Raw genomic sequence first — 22,431 nt, 5'->3', positions numbered from 1 at the left:
CTGCTAATGATGCTAGGGTGTCATCAGAAGACATGCTGGTGGTCACATTGCTTGACTGAAGGCTGAAGGTGATGATGAAACCTATGAAGACTATGAGGATGTTGAAATATGGTGTGTACGCGTGTGTTTTGCGTGTTTTCAGGAAGTGACGCTGAGCAGCCAGCCATCTGTCAGCAGATTAATCCTGCCTGTGCTTAGAGATATTACCGGCTGGCTTATCGCCGTGGCAACGAGCCTTCAATCCCAGTCCAGCACAGCCACCATGTGACCTTGCGGGGAAGGGTGGGTCGATGTTAGACTCGGCAATTACACCAACATACTACAGCACACTTAATGTAATACAATGCATCCAGCATACGTGTAAATAATTTGGGAGCCCGCACGTGCATGTACAGTATAGGCTACAGTATGTCAAGTAAATGTGACGAACGTTGGAGGGACATCAAACACACATTTCCTCTGGTCTCATCAGTACTCATCAGGTGTAAGGCGTTTAATCCTGCTGAAAGGTTTTACTGTCGCCAATTCAGTTTCGAAATAACTGAAATAAGTGCAAAAGCTCATGATGTTGCTTCACTCAGCTTTATAGCTTCACTAGTTCACAAGGGCTGCATCAAATATTTGGCCTTTAGAAAATTATATGGCTATAAAATAGTGATACACACACACACAGGCGCGTACACACATACAAGCATTAGATTGAATAACACAAATACATACAAGTCATAAATCAAGAATGGCGCTGGGCATGATGTAACATTCAAGGTTTAATTCAGTCTTTACATACAGAACATCAGTCAGGAATATACAGTAAACCTTTAAGGTTCTTCAGGTACAGTACACCTTCGAATCTGCAGTTCAAGAGATTTTCATAAAGAGCACAAAGAATGTGTTTTGTATGTTGGATTTATGGTCACAGTTTTTATTGAACCTTTTTAAATTCTGTACATATATCGCACATAATGGTCACAAAGTCGATGCTCACATTTCAAGGGCTGGATTTGTTTGTGTTGTTCATAATGTTCAATTAAATATGAATGACCTGTGGGATGGGAAATATTGGTGCAGTATTCACACCCCTCACAGTAAGAGAAGCCACTCCTATAGTGTGTGCATGCATGCATAGTGAGACAATGGTGGTCCGTCAACTTGTAAAATCTTTTCCACACTTGGACTTATTTATTGTAGAAATGATCGTCCAGAAATTGAAAGGACTACAGGTCACAATCAAGATCTTGAGCCTGAGTGACTGTGGCACAGGGGTCTTCAATCAAATCCACTGTGCCGGAATCTTTCACTCACTGTAATTAGATAAAGTAATCACTATTGTCACTCTCGTAGATTAGTGATTAGTGAAAGCTGAAATCGATCTAAGTTGGCCTGCAGTTGAAACCCCAGTGCAGTGCTTTAAATAGCTTTTCTCCCCATCCTATTGATAAAATCTTACTTATATCTAGTGTTCCGAAGTTATTTTTTTTCTTTCTTAAACTATGGCTTCATTAAGTTTGTATCAAAGTCGAAAGCCCTTGGATGTACATGGGCTGAAAATCCCGGAGAAATGGAATTTCTCAATTCACCTGAAGCCATCTTTCAACCAAACAGTGCAGCTCATTTGTCATTGTAAAATTTGGAAATTAAAGTTATATATAAAAACAGCATGACACCTGTAACCTGCTAATGTATTTAAAGAAAAAGAAAAAAAAAAACGAAATATGCCACAACAAAACAAAGGGCAACAATGGAGGGCGCCTATCATTTTGTCTCCATTAATTTTGGAATGTGGATGTTAATTACAGAAAAAAATATTTTGGGGGGAATTCCCACCCCTCACATTTAACTTACAGGTATTTCTTCTTTTGACACTGTGCCAAAACAATGATCTCTTCATTATTTTTGCTAAGGGGGGAAAAAAGGTGAACTGCTTGCTGGAAACACGGCTTTAAGGTTCTTTTGGCAGTGGTATAAAGAATTACATGATAACCGAGTACACCTCTGTTTTAGTGATTTCCTGAGGAATCTGATTGTTAGTAGCTGTATTATAAAATTGGTGAGGTGTTTGTGCTGTTAGTCATTTGTAACAGTCAAGCTTGATTGTAAGGACACCTGCTTTGTAAACTGAAAAACAAAAGATCCACATTGATGTCTATATTTAGTTGAAGTCTAACTGCAATAGCACCAGCACCATCAATTTGACTTCTATAAAAATGATTTTTGTTTCAAAAGATCACAATTACTTTATTTCCTGAGTCTGTTGGAATGAAACAACCATTTTGCAAATGTAATTTTCAGAACTTGTATTTAATAAATTAAAGTTTTAAAATTGTATATTAATTAAATAATGTGCTATGATCTGAACCCTGGAATGTTCTGGTCTAGTTAGCATCCCTATATAGCACTGCATACCCTGTGTTATGCTGGACTTATCGGCCCGTAAAGTTGAACCTCTCGTAAAATAATTTAAAGGTATTTTCATATGCTTCCTAAGGTAAAAGGCTGACTGTTGGGGTTATACAAATCTTTTGGGTGTCTGTAGAACTACAATCACTGAGTTGTTATTATCTGTACTGTCTGAACACCTTGGTCATCTATATACACACTTGGCATTGAGATGCAACAGCTTGCTTTAAAAAAAAAAAAAGGATTTAAAGTTATTGTGAAGGAAAACTGAAACATGCTTAATCTATCCATAACACATGCAGTTAAAAAAAACAAATCAATTTTGCATATCACTTTGGCAAGGGAGGCAATATAAAAAAATTCTCTTATAATTTTTTTTAACTCTTGATCTTTTACATACAAAAAAAAATTCTTTTTGACATGTTACTGCACAAAAAGAGCAACAGACAACAAAATGAACCCACATGTCATAAAGATACGCAAATAAGATCTTCAAAAACTTGCATAAATTCACATTGATGAATAAAAAAGTCGACTGTGGAGAGTAGTGGAATGTTGGAAGAAATTTGCCTACTTTGGGTAGTGGTGGACAATTGACGCTTGTGTTGCAGTAGTTGGCCTGCAAGGAATCATGTGTTCAAAATGAAGGCTTGAAAAAGCACTCATTTTTCCCAGTATGTCCTTCTACACCCACACACACACACACACACATTCACACATACACACACATACAAGCAACGTGTGTGTCTTGGGCAGCTACATACAAGTCCAACGTGTGTGTCCACCATTCTCTAAAAATAGAGTGTAACCCCAACGACCTGTGTTGTGGAGATGAGAGCCGTTCTGGGCATTGACTGCAGAAGGAGCTGCAGATAGTACAGGACATTGGCTTGGCTTTAAGGCTCAAGGTCAGTGATAAGCCTTTTCTACAAGTACGAGCTCTGACTGAAGAGGAAGCCAAGATGGCAATTCTATTATTAGGTATTGTGGAGTGTCGTGTCAGTGTATCTGCCCCTCACTTTCAGCGGAACACAGCAATCCCAAATGAGGAGCGTCAAAGTTGCTTGGAAGAGTCTAAATCTGGGGATAATCACCTGGAAGAATCAGAGAGATTATGGGAGTGGGAGAGAGTGGAGAAGAGGGCTTTTGTCAGCTACATCCTTTGTTCTTGTCGCTCCAAGACAAACTAGATCTTGTTGACATGAGAAGGCCATGTTATGTTATGACGCAGATTTACAAATGGAACGCGAATGGCCTAAGCGCCAGTCTGGATTTTAGTGGATGTCGGACGATGGGTGTTGATTTCATCCTCATTCACCAATGCACGACAAACCACTACAATTATATTATCGTCATCTATCTGCCCAAATGATCCTGTAAGGTTTGGACTTTACAAACAGTCTTGCATCAGAGCCCCATTGAAAACTAATGGAAGTAGTGTGGAACCTCAATAGCCTCTAAATTCGAGCAAAACCTTGGCATTTGACAGCATAATGTGTGATACTGCTCCGATCAGAAAGTTTCGAAGAATAAACTATGTGCGTGTTTTGATGCATCTTTGGCTTTTTAGCAACAAAAGGAGAACTGGCCTCATCGGGGCGTAGGCCTACAAAGTCACATTTATCATGACATGCTCCCCGCATCCTATGAATCAAATTATACATAAAGGGAGAAGAATTTACACCAGAACCAGCATTTGTTTTGTTTTGTTTTGTTTTGGTTCGGTTTTGGATGGATACTTTGATTTATGCTATTTCCGATGAGAAATATTATTAAAAATCACAACTCATCAAAGTTTCCACTCTATCAGATGTGTCTGATTGTAAAATACAATATATTGCAAGATCTTAACAGCAATAATATGTAACAAGATTTCCTCCAAAGTTTTGGTATGTTTTTGTGTGTGTTTGAGTTGTGTGTCCTTACATTTTACTTCAGGTAATATTCAAAATCATGTCTGTGTGGCTCATACCTAATTCGTAAATCTTGTGGCAACCACTTTTAAAATTGCGCACAGGGAGCCTGAGCCAAGAATTTGAATCCGTAACCTTTCGACTGTGCGTCAGTACCACTACCCACTACACCGCCATGCTGCCCCATTTACTGTAATTTTCAAAATAAATTCCTTCAGTCAACCACTCTCCCACTTGTCTTTAAAAATCAAGGTGCAACATTTTCCAATGTTTTTTTTTTCTGATACTTTCATCGCGCTCTTTTGCTAGTCTCTTACATTGCATGCATGCCGAAATCCACTCAGGAGATCAATGCACAATAAAAATGCTCAAGACAATCTACAACTCACTGGGTTACACAGTTGGATCATTCAATAACATTGCATCATGTAAACATGCCTTTTTCACATGGCCTTAGTTACTTGAAGCTGTGCAGCTGATTTTCAAAAAGCATATCAAGGCTCTCTATGGAAAAAAAACAATGCAGATTAGCATGTTTTTTTTTTTTTTTTAAAAAGGATTGCATAAAACAAAATCAGGTGCACATCCTCAAAAAAAAAAAAGACAAACAAAGCTCATAACCATTCCTTCCCCGTGCCAATAAACAGTTTCACCAGTGAAAAAAACAGACAGTTCATACATTTGGAACAAAAACAACAATGTCACAAACGCTCCACCCATAAAGATAAATAAATCTATTTGGATATACTCTAAATGGATAAATATCACTCATATACTCTGCTCATCTTTTCAACGATAAATTGGTCTCTCAATGATGGCACCTTTGCGTTCTAAAAAAAAATGATAACACATTGTGATATTTAGAATACATTTCAAGTCCTCGGCTCTCCTTCGGTTCCCTTTTCCCACTCACCCTTTTGTTTGGGATCTCCCTCGACCCTCAGCACCCTGGAATCCAGCTAGGAGGAACGTTTGGTTTGTGCTTTGGGAGAGACAAACGTTCACACACCAAGCCCATGTGTTCATTCGTTCCTCTCCAACATCTACGTAGAAGGAGAACAGCGAGGGTCATTACTGTCATCCAAAGCCCCTCTGGGCTCTACATAGCTGCCAACTCTGGTGTAAGAGTGAGCGAGAGATGGGGAAGAGGAGCAAAAAAAATGTGTTCATGGTACTAGCTGTGTTTGTGTTAAAATAATATTTTGCCAAGAGACAAAACATAAACACCATCATTCTTCTTCTCTTGGCTTTGGCTTGGACGGGGGTGACGATGATCAGAAGCAGCTCCTTCTCGCTTGGCTTCACTTTCAGCCGCAGGAGGAAGCCACTGAGACACGCTCCCCCCCCATTCACACGTTTTGCCAAAGCGTCATGTCCCCCCTCCCCAGTCTCTCACACTCACCAACTCGCCTCCTTTCTCCCGTCCTGCCTCTGACAGGTCTTCCGTTCCTTCTTTTCGTGCCGTTGCCGCTCATCCTCCCTGTCCCGTCCCTTTTTTCAGGGAAGCTGACATAGTCCAGAAAAGCACCATGGGATGCGTCAAAAGACTGCCATCTTCTCCCGCAGTATCCCCAAATAACACAAAGCAGCCCCAGTTGCTTGTTCCCTGTCCAGCCCTGCGAGGATTTGTCTCTCCCAGTTACGAGAGACAAGAGGGCTGAGGAGCTCGTAGTAAAAAATGGCAGTCAGTCTCCAAAATGAGATTCAAATGTGTTCATCATGAGTCTTAGAGTCCTGACTCGGTTCTCTAAGTGATCAAGATGGACGCTTGGTTGTCATTCCATCATCACAGAAAGTCATTCATCTAGTTGGACCACTGCGGTATATCTTCATTGCACTCAAATCATAATGACTTCATTCTCACACTCGCACATTCATCCCACTCCTCTTCCTCTACTCTTCACCATCAGACGTAGGCTGACTCACTGGACTGTGTGCGCCCCAGGTTGGGCGGTTGGGACAGATGCGCCATGTCTTTCTTCCTGATCTCACAAATGGATTTCCTGCGGGCTTGGACGCCCCTGATGGCCGCTTTAATCTTGCGCCAACCCAGATGGTTGAGCTCGGCCAGGTTGAGCACCACGCAAATGCCGCTCACGGCAAACATGAAGACCAGGAAAACCGTTTTTTCCGTGGGCCTGGACACATAGCACTCCACCTCCTTCAGACACGGGTAGCGGTCACATTCGAAAATCCCAGGCACGCTAAAGCCATAGAGGAAGTATTGGCCGGCCAAAAATCCAATCTCCAGTGCGTTTCTGAACACCACTTGAATGATGTAAAACCGTGAGATCCCTTCTTGTCGACGTACTTTGGAGCTTTTGCTGTGCGTGAGGCCTCGTGGGGCATTGGGGATCTCCTTGACTTCCAAGCAATCAGGTTCTTCCTTCCCTCCGCCACCGTCGCCACCGTGCTGAACTAAAATTCCATTAATGTTGCGGAGCTTTCGCGCCCCATCCCTTGCCCCGTAGTCCCGCTCCATTATGGGATAAAGAAACGAGTAGCGTCGGTCCCTCTGTTTGGCCGACTGGTGGACGGAGTAGGTAATGAAGCACAGGCTGGGCGTGCACACCAGTATGATCTGGAATACCCAGTAGCGAATGTGGGAAATAGGAAAGGCCTTGTCATAGCATGCCTGGTTGCAGCCCGGCTGCAGGGTGTTACAGATGAACATGGTCTGCTCGTCCTCATACACCGTCTCGCCTACAATAGCCACGATCAGGATGCGGAAGATCACAACCACCGTCAGCAGGATCCTGGAAAGGGAAAAGAGAAAAACTGAGAAATGAGGAAATCAATGACTTACTTTCCTTTCCCGCACAATCAACCATCTGGATCTTCGTTTATTGAAAGGGAAATGGAAACCCACAGGAATTTGATTTAAATATATCATCGCCGGATCGTTATTTAACATGCCATGGTCAACAACATCAATTGCAATCGAGGGACGTTTGATGGAATGTGGAACAGGGTGTCCAGTTAGCCTATTCACATGCAAAAATTTCAGAGAAGCCTCAAATGTTTGTTTTTTTCAGACATGGGAAAAATAGTGCTTCCATACAAGACAGCTAACCCTGTTGTCAAGGTTTAGGAATGTATATTTATTTCTTCTCCTGGGGAAAAAAACAAATGTGTATACAGGTCAAGCATTCAAGCGCAATTTTTCGTATTGGAATTCCTAGTCGGTGAACGCACCATTTGACCAAAGTGGGCAAACCACAGTGACTTTGCAAAGGAAGGCAATGTACTATAGTCAAGAAAGAAGATCTTGACTGACGTGTGACCTACTCTCCAACCGCTTTGTCTTAACACTTTAGACACAAAGTAGCTCTGAAAGAAATGGCCCATGCATATGAATGAAAAAAAAAAAAGGCAACTGAGGAGGCTTTGTGGGTCCTCTTCACCATGAAGAGCTAGGTCACAGAGGTAAAGAAATAGAAAACACCACGTTCATGATGGAGTGTGACACACTGTCACTTCTTAGCTACTGTTCATCCTGATGAGCACCAGGGAAGAAAAATTCGATTTATCAGCAGGGTTGAAAATGTCACAAAATGTCCTTGCATGGGCAATCCCATGACTCACATATGCTTTGTGTTTCTTTCTTCTGTTTTGTTTTCAGTGGAGCTGCAAATATGTATGATGGGTAATCGTGTCAAAAATAAACAGGACACAACAAATGGGAGTGCCATACGGTATAAACATGAAGCTAGTACGGCGTGTGTGGTTCATATGGGCATCCATGATATCGTTACACATACTGTACTGTATGCAATGTTAATAATTTGAATGAATCTATGTGCTATTTGTAAGGCAGTGGATGCCCTTTGAATCATTTGCATCAAATGCTGACTTAACATAGCTTTACATCATGTGTGTGCTTTTTTATGATGAACACACACGCACACACATACAAATCAGTAAACACACTCTCAGTTTGTTGTAGTCTTCCTCTTCTTTTGTTCCTCCAGTGAAATAATTTACTTTGTTTCTTGTCTTCCCTCATTTATTTTTCAGATCTAAGGCCAAGCAAACAGCACTTCAACAGCAAGCTTTTTGCATTTCGTGTGAAGTTTGGCTGTCTCACTCGACTTGTACTGTACGGTAAACCGCATGCAAACAAGAATATTTCCGCTGATTGAGCGTTGCCGTGAAGTTTGAGTCCAGTTCCACAAGATCATCTCCTAGTAATCACCACCATTTATTTTAATGAGAATCTCATGAATAACAACATGATGAATGGCTCCTCTTACTCCATGTGACTCAAAGTGCACAGCATTAAAAAAGCACATCAAACCTGACCTCATTACATTAATCATGGATTGATGGGTTTTGTGTGCATACAAGTCAAAAGATGGTTTTCAGGCACTGTTGTGAAGTTGTTGTGTGTGTGTGTGTGCCTGTGTGCGTGTGTGCGTGTGTGTGTATGCATATAAAGGCTTCTGAACATGATTTAGCAATGTCTAAATGAACATAATGAGCCGGTTCTGTCCTCATCTTGCTCGCTTCTTTCACTCAGCACATAGTAAAATTGCACAGGAAAATGTTTCATCGACTTTTTCCATCTGACTGCGGGCTTGCAACCGTCTATCAAGAATATATAAAACGTCTTTACCGTTACCCAAAAAGTGTCACTGCTTATTGGAGCACATATAATACGTATGTAGTGATATTGTGTGATTTTATAATCTAAATAGAGGTGATCAAATTGCTGAATTAATTTATATCAAATAACCCATCTTCATAGTCCTTGAAGTACTTATTTTCAAGTCACTACTGGTACCAACATAAACGGTAGCCCTATAAATTGTTTACAACCATATAATCAGTAGCTAATGGCAAAATAATTTTTTTGCTGGTTCTCAAAATCTGGTCTTGGCTCAACATTTAGCTAGTATTGTGTACTTTGGAGTTACCAGTACAGTATCTTTTCTGTTAAATCACGATGAACTACTCCGAAAAGCATTTTTTATTTATGTTAAATTATAATGTGAAAAATGTGTTTCTTTCCCACAAGTACATTACCCCTAGAAGAGAATTTGGTCGGGGGAAAAAAAGCACATCAAACTATAAAAGAATTTCCTGTTTTTCTCTTAGTTCTAAGTAGCTGGAAGATGATCCTACTGTTTATGAATACAATAGTACTGCTACTTTGTTAAATGTGAATCCACAGAAAGGCCCCTGGCCGCTGAACTTGAGACTTTGCCAGATAACCGTTGGATTGAATTTAGTAGTGTGACGGGAAATCTACCAATCACAGTCGTTTTGCCAGTCTTGTGTGGCACAGATGTGGATTCACAGGGGGAGATAATCCTTTCCAGCGCGTGAGGGCACGCAGTTGACATGCGCCTCTCATCCAAACCACAGACCACTGATGACCTCCAAAGTGGAAAAATATGAGGACATTTTTTTTCCAATCTTCCCACCTGTGATGAGCTGCCAAGAGTGAGTGGGGATGCAGAACAATTCCATTTTAGAAAAACAGAAAAAATATTTGTGTCCTTGTAATGACCGTGTTAAGAAGCTTAGTGAGCAGATAATTCACAATAGCAGAGAGAGAGACACAGTGCGGCACTAAACACAAAACATGTACTATATATCGTATAGCTGCAAAATATTTCAACTAGCCGAGTTCAAGAAAAAAAGGACATCAAATTGCGTTCCAGGATGAATTAGTTCCAGACAGGGATAAAAAGATTATAAAGTCACCCAAAGAAGAAAAAAAAAAAAAAAAGCCAGTGAGGCTGAGACATCTTCGCCTTAAATTAAAAGAGGAACCTGCCAGTGCCAGGACAGTATGTGAGAGATCGAGGGGGGAGTGGGGTAGTAAGGAAACCAGCGATGGAAGAAAATCTCCACGGAGAATGAATTATATAATAGTTTCAACACGCAAACCCACTGCATGTAATCTGTGACTGGGCCAAGGGAGGATTCTTGCTTTAGCATTTTTTATTGTTAATGCCATCAAATAGCTTGAGATTATCATAACCCATGCAGTAAAATCCCCGCCTTACCCAATCACCCTTTTGTCTCAGAGTCAGAGAAGAGATCTGAAAGAACATTTACACCTCCACAGGAGACAAGAAACCCTTCTAAATTAGTAAATTACAAATCAAATTCTGCAACCAATTCTTGTAGCAGAAATGCATTTTTTTTGTTTGCACACATCAAATTAGTGAATGGCATTCTTGCTCCCATAAACAATCAACGATAGTTAGGCCTCATCTCCCCGCACTTTGGTCACATTTGTATTCATATTAGCATGTTTCAACACGCTCACACCCTCTGCTCCCAGCAGACGCTGTTTGTTGTTCCCTTTGAATAATATTTTGCCTGTGTGACCACGCAGGCGTTGGGGATTATGCGAAAACATTACACCAACACATCTCATAAACCAAGCGCAGCAATTGGGTTTTTGCCATGCTAGTGTATATTCATTTTTTTCCCTCTTCATTATAGAAGGTGTTTAGGTAGCCACTGTGCATATGTATTATGTGGTGAACCATACTTATTAATTGTGCAAAATGATGATCCTGAATAATATTATGGATGTGCCAACTATTTGGTAATGTTTTATTTTATTCGAGACATTAGACACAGCTCTTATTATGATTACTGCAAACTACAAAAATGTCATACCATTTTGGCGACACAATACCGTACATTAATGTGGGATAAGAATGAGAAGTTGGAGGCAAAGTAGAGGAAGTCATCAACAATGAGAGATTAGAAGAAAAGGGAGAAGAGCAGCTGAGGTTCCTTACCCAGAAACCCCATCTAAACCACCCACCCACCCTTCCTTGGCCGTTTTCTCATCCCTTCCATCCCCTCTCCACTCAACTTCCTTCTGCCTGTTACCAAGGCAACAGGCGGGGAGCAGAAAGGAGATGCAGGGAGAGTGGCGCCGAGCAGCAAAGTAAACTAACACAGCTTGATTTTGCTGGGGTTCTATTGGACCAGCCGCACGCTGCACGGTTGACTGCGATGTTGAAGATGCTTTGAAGATTTGGAGGGAAAATAGGCCCTATTGCCCTCATTTTACTTCATGCATAATTCATTTGGAAAGCTTGATGGAAACTTAATGAACGGGCACAGATAATGGTGCCCTTTTGAAAAGAAATTGAATAAGATATTTCATTTAATGGCGGTGCTATTATCAGAGATTTTTCTCTGCTGGCAGCTTTTGCAAACTTCTACAGTGTAATGGCGGACCAGTTGTTTTTTTTCACACTGGCACCTTTAACCTTCATCACCTGCTCACTCTGCTTAGCTTTGCCATTTCACAGATCGCCTCTCTGTCCCTCCCGTGTCTCCATCTTTACTCGTAATTACATTTCTTTCCTGGTTTGCTCTTTTGTTGACTTCCGCTTATAGAGCCACCCATCTTCCTGGAATGTTGTGTTACTAACGGTCAGTTGCTTGTTCACTCATCGTACACTTAGGGAGCAGCATGTGCTGGTTTGGAATCAACTGCAATGGTGCCTTCCAGACATTTGGGAAGTTCAACACAACACAGCTTAAAAAGATCCAACCTAAAAAACGGTGGCTGCCGATAGTATGTAATGTCACATGACTGTTGCTTAAGGACATTTTGTCCCAAATTCTTCAGGTCTTAACTTTTAATCCATTCCTCATGATACAATATTCCACTTAACATTGACTAAGGTTTAATTGCAAAATAAAGCAAAAAACACAGCAACCTGGACAGCCTTTTTTTTTTTTCTTTATCATATTACTTTATGTACTTTGCATTTGTGGCATATCCTAAAAATATTCTTCAATTAGTTTGCCATTTTCAGCAGTAAAAAGTGAATATTTTGTCAATAATAATTTGATGACTTCAGAATTTTTCATGTACAATTAACAGCTCTAAAAACCCATTTTGTCACTTGCTGTGGAATCAATACGACATCACGTGCTCAGATCAGATAACGACCAATCACAGTTTAGCTTGTGAACGTCACATTAGCCGTGATTGGTCGTTACCCGAGGCCCTGAGCACATATGATGTCAATTTCCATTGACAGCCTTTTAAAATGCGTTTTACAAGAATACATATATATAAATATACATTACACTGTAGCTTTAGATTGGCAGCACATAGAGACTGAAATCTGATTGGTCGCTCAAAAAATATACAGTACAGAATGCAGTGCAGCCAAGAGAAAGGTTTGAAATGAAGAGGCTGTTGGGAATAAATTAAAACAATTTAATGAAACAAATATTGTATTAGAACTCAGGTTGTAAATATAGGTCAGTGCTGACAATGTTTTGGCCTCTAGCCAGCGATAAACACACGACGCCGAGGCTTACCTACTGTTGTGTATTTTTAATTAATTAATCGAGCACCTGACTTCATGTGGTTTTTCATGCTAACACAAACTATCAATAATTTCATCCTGATCCTATCAAATATGAATTCTCAATATAACTTCTCTACTAGACTATCTTCCTTGCTGTGGTTTATCAATAGCTCATAGTTCACAGCAGGTCATCTGGAATCAAACTATAAGCACACACACACACGTGCACACACACACAAACAAACGCACACACTCACACACACACACACACACACTCATAAGCCCACAGGGATGTTCCGGGGCTTGAGGCCAGTGACAGAAGGAGTGATGTGGCTGCACTCTGTCCTGCTGACAGACCTTTATACTGCATGGCCACCTTTTTCCTAACAGGCATGCACATACACACGCACACAGAACTACACTCAAATGCATAGAAAGATGGAGTGTACCTAACTTCACAGACTCTGAATATTTATCTGTGACATGGTAAGGACACCTCTTCATTCACATGCACACAAAGACTTTTTAATCACAGAGAAACAAAGTCTCCCAGATGTTGCAGGGCGTCACAAAGCCGATTGTGTCTGACATTGCCAGGTTCATCCAATCCCTTCAGAGAAAGATGAAAATAAATTTCATACCAACTAGGAATAGTTATTTTAGTACAGATTTGACTGTCTGGGATCCTAAACATGTGGTAACATAAATGAAAACGGGTTTCCTATCAGGTTGTTCCACATAATCTCATTGACGTCAGTTGTATTCATTATTTCCGACACAATGTTAAATAAACACCTGCACAATAATGTAATTCAACTTGAGTTCTATTGTGTGCGATTGTGTTTGTAACTTCATTCATTTAATTCAAAGCTTCCATCCATCTCTCAAATTCTATGGTTCACACACAGTCGAAATTGTTCTTGAATAAACAATGTCGTGGAAGTTCCAATCAGGTTTCAAAATGATGCATAGCACAGTCAAGCCTGTTATGGGTCTACAGTGCTGTACTTCATAATCACAGAGTAATATAAATTATAATATAATATAATCATAATTATAATATAATGTATTATAAAAAAATGGTGCACAAAATCAAGTACCTATTTTAAAGATGGAAAGAAAATAAACTCAAAAATTATTTCTGGTTATTGTTATTACTGCTGCTAATCGTGACATGCTTGCATTGTCCGCATGTGCAACTAAATATTTCATGTCTGCCCATATGAAGTCCATCTCTATCTCTGTCACAGTCACATCTGGACTTTCATTATACACAATTAAAAATACCACCAGTGCAGATATCAGCGAAATTAAATGAGCCGTAACTTGTTGGCGAATGGTTAAATGAGTTATCCAATGGCTATAAACGGGTATTGTTATAATGATGAATGGACGACAGATTAATATTGGAGGGTTTTGGTTTGGGAAACATTCATGAACACTGTTCACCGGGGTCTCTGTGAAGATTTAATAAAAAAAAAAAAAAGATGTAGTTACCTTGGCAACAGATTACGGGATCAAGTAAGGGTGAAAATAGAAGCACACACACCAAAAATAGACTCACTAAAATATACTTCCGAGAGCTCATTCACAGTAGATCAATGGCACAAGGAGTGACATGATGTGTCACCATGGAAACATAACAGCCATCGGGTTCTTGGTTTAGGATTTTGCTTGTAAGGTTGAGATAGAAGCAGGAGCAGAAGAAAGAGCAGCAGGAAAGAGAAAGAGAGCAAAAGCCTGAGGGGGGCAAATGAGGGGAGGCAGGGGGGCTGGTGAGGAGGGAAACACAGATAGAGAGAATTGATGGGCATAATCCAGATTAAAACCGTGGGTTTTGGACAATCCCGAGTAAAGAGTGTTGCATTCATGCCAACTCCCTACCCTCTGTAGCTCTCCCGTGCCAAGCTCCAACGCAAATCAGGCGCTTTGGCACATGCTGGGAGCCTCCATCACACACAAACACACACACTCACACATCATGGTCAAAATTGGCATCACCATTACGTATCATTTTATTTTAATTCACTCTTATTTGAAGGGAAATATAAATGCAGACATACAAGGGGAAAGTATGGAACGACAAAGTACAGAAAACGCAAGGTAAATGTATGTGTGATGTGTTTTTTTGTTCTTGTCTTTAAGGTTTAGTTCAAACTTTACTGAAGTATAATATTCAGGAGTATTTCGCCACAAATATAGTTCTCTTCTATTTAGCCACAATTTCACTTGTTGCACTACGCCTTTTTCAGAAATGGCTTTCTTCAGGATTCTGATTTGCTAAAAGGTACTTGAGGGTTATAGCAACCGCTGCTGCAGAGAGCAAATGCATTTTGATTGGTACTGTACGACTTCAGAAGAACACTCATTAAAATTCTGTACAAGTAATTCCCAATGTTTACTACTGATTACATTGATTTGATGCTTAATACTAAATAGCCTGTCACCAACATCATAAATTACCAAAGAACGGTCAATTAAAAAGACATCCAACATCAAGGTTTTGCTATTAAATCGAAATTTTTGAAAACCAAAAACATATCTGTTCTCACCAAAAAGCTCTCTATAATTGGCTTAGAGTGTTATTTATATATTGCCCAGAGTCAAACATGCAAGCTGTAAGGTGTTCAGAGTGAGCTCCACATTTTTTATTCATGTTGAGTCAATCACACTGCGAAGAAAATGATAGTGACTCTAAGGAAGGTGTCACAAACGCACGCACACACACGCGCGCCCTATTTTTATGCCGAGCGCAGGTCAAGTGCAAAGCACGGTCTAACTGTGTGCATAGGTGGAGTTGTTTTTTGTATTTTGGGGGGGAAAGGGGGTAAACGCATGCAGTCAGAAATGGGTGTCTGCTTCGTTGTGGGAGTGATTTGCTTCCCAGCCATTTCAAGCTGCTCCTCTTATTTCCTTTAAATTCAGGGCAGGAGAGGTTCATGGCAGAAAAGCTAACTCACTGGAGTCAATGCGGGAGATGGATGTGTGTCAAGTAAGTTTACAAAGCCCACTTCCAACTGAGTTTAAAAAGTTTGCCAGTGTTTGAAGATAGCGAATGTTGAGTTCTCGTCAGAGTTTGTCAGTTTTTGTTCAAAGTTTGCCAGATATTTGCCAACAGCTTTAATGTGGTTTTTATCACAAGGAAATTTTGAACATGTTCAAAACAGTCTGCGACTATTAAAAAAGCCCTTGGGGAATTTCTGGCGAACGTCTTTGGGACTGCGACCTTGGACAAATCCAGACAAAGATGAACATTCTCTACCTTTGCAAGGATTCAATGAACGTTGTCATAGGTATGAATGAAATGCCTGTAAATAAAATCCATTATTATTATTACTATTGACATCCGCCGCACGGAACTCAGAATCTGTCTGCCGTTGCCTCAATCAAATCCACCATAGTAACATTACACCACCTGCACCACAACTTAGACCTGCTTTTAGCAGTTCCAAAGATTAGTCTACTTTCAGTCATAAAATTGTCAGGTGCACTGGGGGGGTGTAAAAGAAAACACACTTGGTCTGCCAGAAGGCCGAGTCTAGTGCAACACAGTCTGCCAAATTCCCAAACACGATGAACTAGACTTGCCCCAACAGTTTTTGTGCCGAGCACGTGCGCTATGTACAAAAATAGTGTCCGTAAAGTCGAATGTGCTCAGTGTTCTAATAGCCTAAATACATCCTTGTACATTAGAGACCCCAGTGTGAAGATGCAGCCAGCCAATGACGGGAGTTGAGCAGAGTGAGGTTAAACAAAAATAAATCAATCTGCATCATTTTCATCTTCATGTGAGAGGTAGCACATGAATGATTGAATGATGCAGTAAGAGCCCAGATGAGGATGATGACAAAACGGATAATAAGAGATGTCACAATATTAAAAGCGCCTCACTATTGTTATAGTAATTACTTCTTGTCTCAGCTGATGTGCTTAAAATGAAATTTTATTTGGCATGATGCTTCTCAATGCTGCTATAATGTTCCAATTACTTATTACAGCTAATCGGAAGCCTGTATTCAGTAAATCGAGTAACCCATGTGACCGAAATACAAGAAATGTCTTAGGTGTTGTACTTTTTGTTCTATGAAGCACAATGAGTTTTCCTATCTATGAAACAAATATGATGACAACTGCCAAACATGAATCCAGAATCTGCACGTTGATCAAATAAAAAAAAAATCAGGTTACACCATCTGTGCCACAATTTAGGCTAGATGGTAGTATGAGTGGCCTGAAACGTGGCCAAAAGGTTTCAGATAAGCAGCGTTAACTTCTGTGGTCAAATAACCCAAAATATATTTCCACGCATCTGACCGAGAGGTCTTACGAGGGTATGAAACTATAAGCATCAGCATGAACGTACAAAAAGGATGTCATCTTATGCTTATTAACAAACCCCAAATTTATACATACAAGTATTTAAAGAACTACAATGACAATGTCCAGTAATCTACCACAATTGATATCGCCCTGAAGACCGTAGTTTGGTGAGATGATTGTCTCCCTCTGATAATTAAGATCATATTCAGATCAAACAACTGAGGATGCTGACAGGTCATGTCTTCATCTTAATATGTCATCAAGCATCTTATCCAAAAAGGCAGATGGACGAATACAATCGCAGAAACCAAAATTATATTTTCCAACCTCAGCTTTAAATTTTCACACATTTGTATTCAAGATGGTTTTGTTATTCTGACACATGCTTAAAGAAGGATGATACACGTGAGTTGCGATAGGGCGTACAGTACAAATGCTTCGCACCAGTAATCTCCCTGTGGATCACCTTAGGTCATTTTAATAATCAGCTTCTTCCAGCCTCACTGTAAAGGCAGTGACAATACAGCCCACGACTCCCGAGGGGTTATTATGTACATATAGATGGAGAAAAAGTGAAAGCAGAAACAGTAAAAGATTAGATGAATGAAAGGCAAAGCTCTCACTTGTCTGCTGTAACTTTTTTTTCAACAATCGCTCAAGGGAATTGGACAAAGCCTATTTCTGGTGTCGTGCCTTTCTCTTTTTTTTTCTCTGCTCACGTTTGCCAGATCAACTTCCTGCCATATAAACATAATCATCCATCACCTCCATGAGGGTTGTGAGGGATTTGCTAAACAAAAGCATATAAAGATCGAAAGGTCATGTGATGACAGAGCTGTGCCCATCAACAAACACAGACAGAGGCAGACGTAAATACCGCTCACTGATTAATATTGGTTTTAGGTTGCTGTGGCACCGAACTGCTGAAAGAGGACATGTGGCATAAACACGCACGTACGCTTTCCTAGATGGAAGATTATACCTGAGTGACGAAGCCCATTTGATTCAGTCATGCAGATCGGGTCAGTCTATGTCATGATTAAAAAAAGCAACTTATGTAAGAAAGAACAAACACGTTCTTGATCTCCTTGCATAGAAGCGTACCAAAAAAAGACACCAATAGATCTTTATCTTCAATGTCTCTTCTACCTTGTCTCCTAAAACCTCACCACAAAACTGTCCCTGGTGAACTTTATTAATGCTTTAAAATGCCTTTGGTCCCTGCCTTAATTCATAAACAGTAATACGGTATGGGCTAACTACATTATACATTCATGTTAATTAATTTGAATTTAATGGCTAATTTCCAAACAACAAACAGCGACTCTACCTTATTACATCAAATTCTATTAAAATCTATACTATATATATATACTAATATATAATAACAGTGATGTGTTATTTTGTGACTTAAACATCCATGAGCTTCTTAAAGCTTTAATTATTCACTCAGCATTCCATTTGCAGTGACCCGTGAGTATATTTATAATGCAAATGCGCAAGGCCAAAGACTATTTAATTAAGTGTCCCACCTTCAATCAACTCCCACTTCCTATGCCATTACTGCAGATCAATATCCTTCGAGTGGGAGGATGCATTTGCATATTTAGCACGGCTATATTGTCCAATGGTGGGACCAGTGGGCGTAAGCTTACAGAGACTTCCCCAGCGATGTGTTGACAGCGGTTGGATAGAGATTGCTTATCCTCAATGTGTACCGACGGGAACGCCGTCCCCCACTTTGTCACGTGGAAGTCGATTTACAGCTGGACCACAGCCAGTAATGGCAGAAATAAATCATGGGGAACAGGTGAATACACAAGCGCACAGAATCCCCCTGAACAGAAACCCATTTAGGCTTAAGTAAATCCATTGAAAGTCATGTTTTATACAGTGTGATGAAGTCACACTCTGGATCGGCAATTTTCTCTTATCAGCACGTATTAAGAGACTCGCTGTCATCTCATGGTAGAAATGTGACGCCCTGGTCCCAAAGAGCAATAATTCAGTCACTCTCTTCACTCTTCTGAAAATTGTTTCTGATTCATTTTCAGTCAGATTTATAGTCCTATTGGACAAAATGAATAAAGACAGCATGGCTCTATAAAACAAAAAAAATACTACATGCCTTTTTCATGATGTCACTATTAAATGTTTAAAGTTCCACTCTTGCATCCTCGTCATCATAACATGGCAGCTGTCTGGGCGACAAAAATAAACCGCAGAAGATTATGGGAGGATTTTTTGCCTCTGGGTGTCCCGGGCGCCCCGCTGAGGTCACGACGCACAGCGGCATCTCGTGACGAGACAGTCCTCTTGGCTTCTTCCCAACGCCCCGCAGACAGTAGCCATGTGTCTGCGTGCTTGTCTGTGAAGAAGTGCTCTTTGCTTGCTTCGCCTTCACCTTGCCTACGTCTCCATCAGCGGTACTCGCTTTTTTTCCCCACATATTGCAGCTGGTCGGTTCATCTTTGGTGCCCAGCATTCCTTGAGTTTCTTCTCAATTTGTCTTTGAATTTGAACTGCTTAACACTCCCGCTTTCAATCTCTTTTCCATATCAGTGTCACAGAGCGCCTGCAGCAGTGTGACAATTCATTGTCTCATGGAGGAATGCAAGCAAATTCGGACCCTGACGGCAGAATAAAACCAACTGATTCATTTGACAGATTATGTTTGACTTTAAATAATAATTTGCAAGTGCAAATAAGCGTGACCGAGTTGGTTCATTACATCATTTTCCATGTAAGCAACTGAACGGTAGCAAAGTACTACATGAGTTACATGAGCTCAACCTATTTTTCTGTTTCATGAATAGACTCAAGAACATTTTACACTCTAGGCAGAATATTCATCTACATGTCGGTTACTTCATAAAATGCCATCACTCAATAATTCAAAGTTTGCGCTCAACAATGAGTCAGGATGCTTTCGGGAAAGGAGCTTCATTTCAAGTGCTAATTCATACATGCTACTAATGAATGCATGCTGAACGGGATTTTTGTCCCAAGAAAACCCCAAAGTCAGAAAAACTAAGTCCGCGACTAGTTGTAAAGTTGTGTTTTAGACTGACTACTGAGCTGATGTGCCTGTGGGCCTAAAGTCCTCATAAATAATTTCGCCTACTGCGGCTTACAACAATGAGTTACTCAAAATAAAGTACAAGACATTGCGGCATGTCAACAAATACATAAATCATAGCCTCCATGACCTTACTCAAGTGACTTGTTTTTATTTATATTTAGGAATGACATAATCAAGTGAGTGAATAAGGGGGGCAACTGTGTTTGCATGTTTGAAAAGAAGGAGAGGCACTGGAGTATGGCAACAGCGGAGAACGTGAATGAAGGCAGTGGACTCGAAATGCGAGATGTCCTCACACCGCCCGGTTAGCAGCGATAGCCAAAGCCTTTGCGTGGGCTAATAGTGTCTCTCCTGTTTGCCTAAATCTTCCATCATGTCACTCAGGGGGATTAAAGAAGCTAAAGCCCCCCTGGCTCTGCCAACAGCCCCTCCGGACCGGCAATCACTTAGCGGGACGCAAGACCGGGTCCCTGCTCGGGACATGCAACAAGTACGCTTGCAATTGAACACGCGACACACTAAGGATAAGGCTCTGGTGAGGATGTGTGAAGTGACTGTGTCGATATTTAATCGGCGCAGACTCACCTTCCTATCATAGTAGAGTGCTGCTGCACGGCGGCCTCCAAGAGGCGCTCGAGGATGGTCCATTCTCCCATGGTTGCGGTTTGGAGGCATCCACTGGGGAAAGGGCTGATAAGGCTGATCCTCGACCTTTCAATAAGACACCAGGATTGGTGTTTGTCTCTTCTTTGAGTCCACTTGAGCGTGACGGTGAGGCAGTACAGGTTAATGTGGTGTTGCGAACCTGAAAAAGCAAAGAAACTCATTCACAATATGTATTGGATTTGTTTATGAATGCACAGTGATTTAAAAAAAGTGTTGTGTGCATGTGAATTGTTCCTTACCCGCCGTCCACGAGGGTAACACACTTTTCCTGTGAGTGCACCTGTTTGCGTCCAATCACACACTCGTCTCGTCTCCAGATGATTTTCAAGAAGCAGGCGAAATTAGAGCCAATGAGCATCCATCTCCCAAATACTAACACTCTGCCTCCACTCACTCATTGAGAGCAGCTTGTCACACCAAACCGGGGTCATGTCCACACACTCACGTGAGCCCGAATGAAAAGAAATATGGATCCCCCTCCCATCTTCAGTTTCTCCTCCTCTCATCCAAGCTGGAGTAATACTTCCCTCTCTCCTGGTTGTGGTTCAGGCAGCGTTGAAGAGAGGCATCACCCCCCTCCTGCCTTCCTCCACCACTGTCTCCACTGCTTCTGCAAGAGTCCTTTGGTGGTTTCGCCTCTCCTTTACCAACTCACTGCCTCCACTCTCTCTCTTCCTCTCTCTTTCTCTTAACAAGAGGCAGCTCTCCTTTCTTTTCCTCACCTCATCTTCTCATTCTCACTTGGTTCCTCTGTTTGCACCCTCCACCACCTGACTCGCTTTCGCTCTCTCTCGCTCTCTTGCTCTCAGAGCTAGTAGGCAGCCAGACCGAGCGTGTGTCTAGAGGATTACAGAAAGGATTCATCTCTCTGCTCCTCCCCCTCCTCTCGCTCACTCTTCATCACCGTATTTATCCCCCGAGCACCCCCCTCACACACACACACGTTTTTACATATACAGTATCTGAAACAGCAACACCATTCTCGAATAACTGGTTTCCGCCTGTTCTCATCACCTTGTCAAGCATCGTTGATTCACTGCACAGGCAACGCTTGCTGTTTACCCACTTCCAGAGTTACAACGAGTCTATGCAAGGATACTGAGCAGGCACGAGGGAAGTGTGAGACAGAGAGAAAATGTGTTGGAATGAGTGAGTGAGTAACTGACTGACTGTGTGAGGAATGGCAATGGATTTAGGAGCACACTATACAGTGAGCATGCTCGGATGTACAGTATATTCATATTTTCCAACGCAATACATTTTGCTTCGTCATAACGGCTAAAGATATATCATTGAAATATATGTATAAAATATAGTGGATATAAAAGTAAAATAAGTTTTGTATTTTTTTTTTTACTTTTGGTTGAATAAAAAAATTACGATTTTACATTTAAAAATATATATATTTAGTATATATATATACACACACACACACACACACAGTCTATATACATACATATATATACACATGTGTGTGTGCGTGTTCTAAATTATACATATTGGTTTACCTGACCTCAGCTGGCTTCAGCTCACATCTGGAGCGTGTCGATGTGCTCCGACACAGCATCTGTGAACTCCACAAGAGTCCAGAAGTGAGAGGCAGGTGGTTATATTTGGTAATGAATCACTATGACTGCTCACAAACACAGGCACTCTCCAAAAACAATCTGGCGGCACTCTGCCTCCCACATGAAGAAAGAGACACAACATGAAGGGGGGGGAAAAAGGGAAAGCAAAACACAAATAACTT

The 22,431-nt window shown here is 40.9% G+C and overlaps 1 protein-coding gene across 3 annotated transcripts; it reads right to left on the bottom strand.

Moving 5' to 3' along the window:
- Positions 1-748: 748 nt before the first annotated feature.
- On the bottom strand, positions 749-21,666 carry LOC119132578 (gap junction delta-2 protein). Of its 3 annotated transcripts, none has more exons than XR_005099908.1 (4): positions 20,921-21,666; positions 20,601-20,820; positions 5,224-7,066; positions 749-5,140 (listed from the first exon to the last, which is right to left on the bottom strand). XR_005099908.1 is itself a non-coding variant. In XM_037267971.1 (3 exons), exons 2-3 carry the CDS (start codon positions 20,669-20,671, stop codon positions 6,217-6,219), a joined length of 921 nt encoding a protein of 306 aa, XP_037123866.1. In that variant the 5' UTR covers positions 20,672-20,820; positions 20,921-21,666; the 3' UTR covers positions 749-6,216. The 3 variants fall into 3 exon arrangements, 1 of the variants encoding a protein (XP_037123866.1); XR_005099907.1 differs by having other exon boundaries at positions 749-5,353; positions 5,713-7,066; XM_037267971.1 differs by having other exon boundaries at positions 749-7,066.
- Between the last annotated feature and the right edge of the window lie 765 nt (positions 21,667-22,431).

This window comes from Syngnathus acus, chromosome 13, assembly GCF_901709675.1.
Source record: "Syngnathus acus chromosome 13, fSynAcu1.2, whole genome shotgun sequence".
Lineage (NCBI taxonomy): Eukaryota > Metazoa > Chordata > Actinopteri > Syngnathiformes > Syngnathidae > Syngnathus > Syngnathus acus.
The sequence above is the reverse complement of the archived record's forward strand: the minus strand, read 5'-3'. Positions and strand labels throughout refer to the sequence as shown.

Coding starts and splice junctions, on each gene's coding strand:
- LOC119132578 (XM_037267971.1), bottom strand. CDS start 20,671: ATGGGAGAATGGACCATCCTCGAGCGCCTCTTGGAGGCCGCCGTGCAG. Junction 7,067..20,600: donor CACTCTACTATGATAGGAAG/GTGAGTCTGCGC, acceptor TTCCCTTTCCAG/GATCCTGCTGACGGTGGTTG.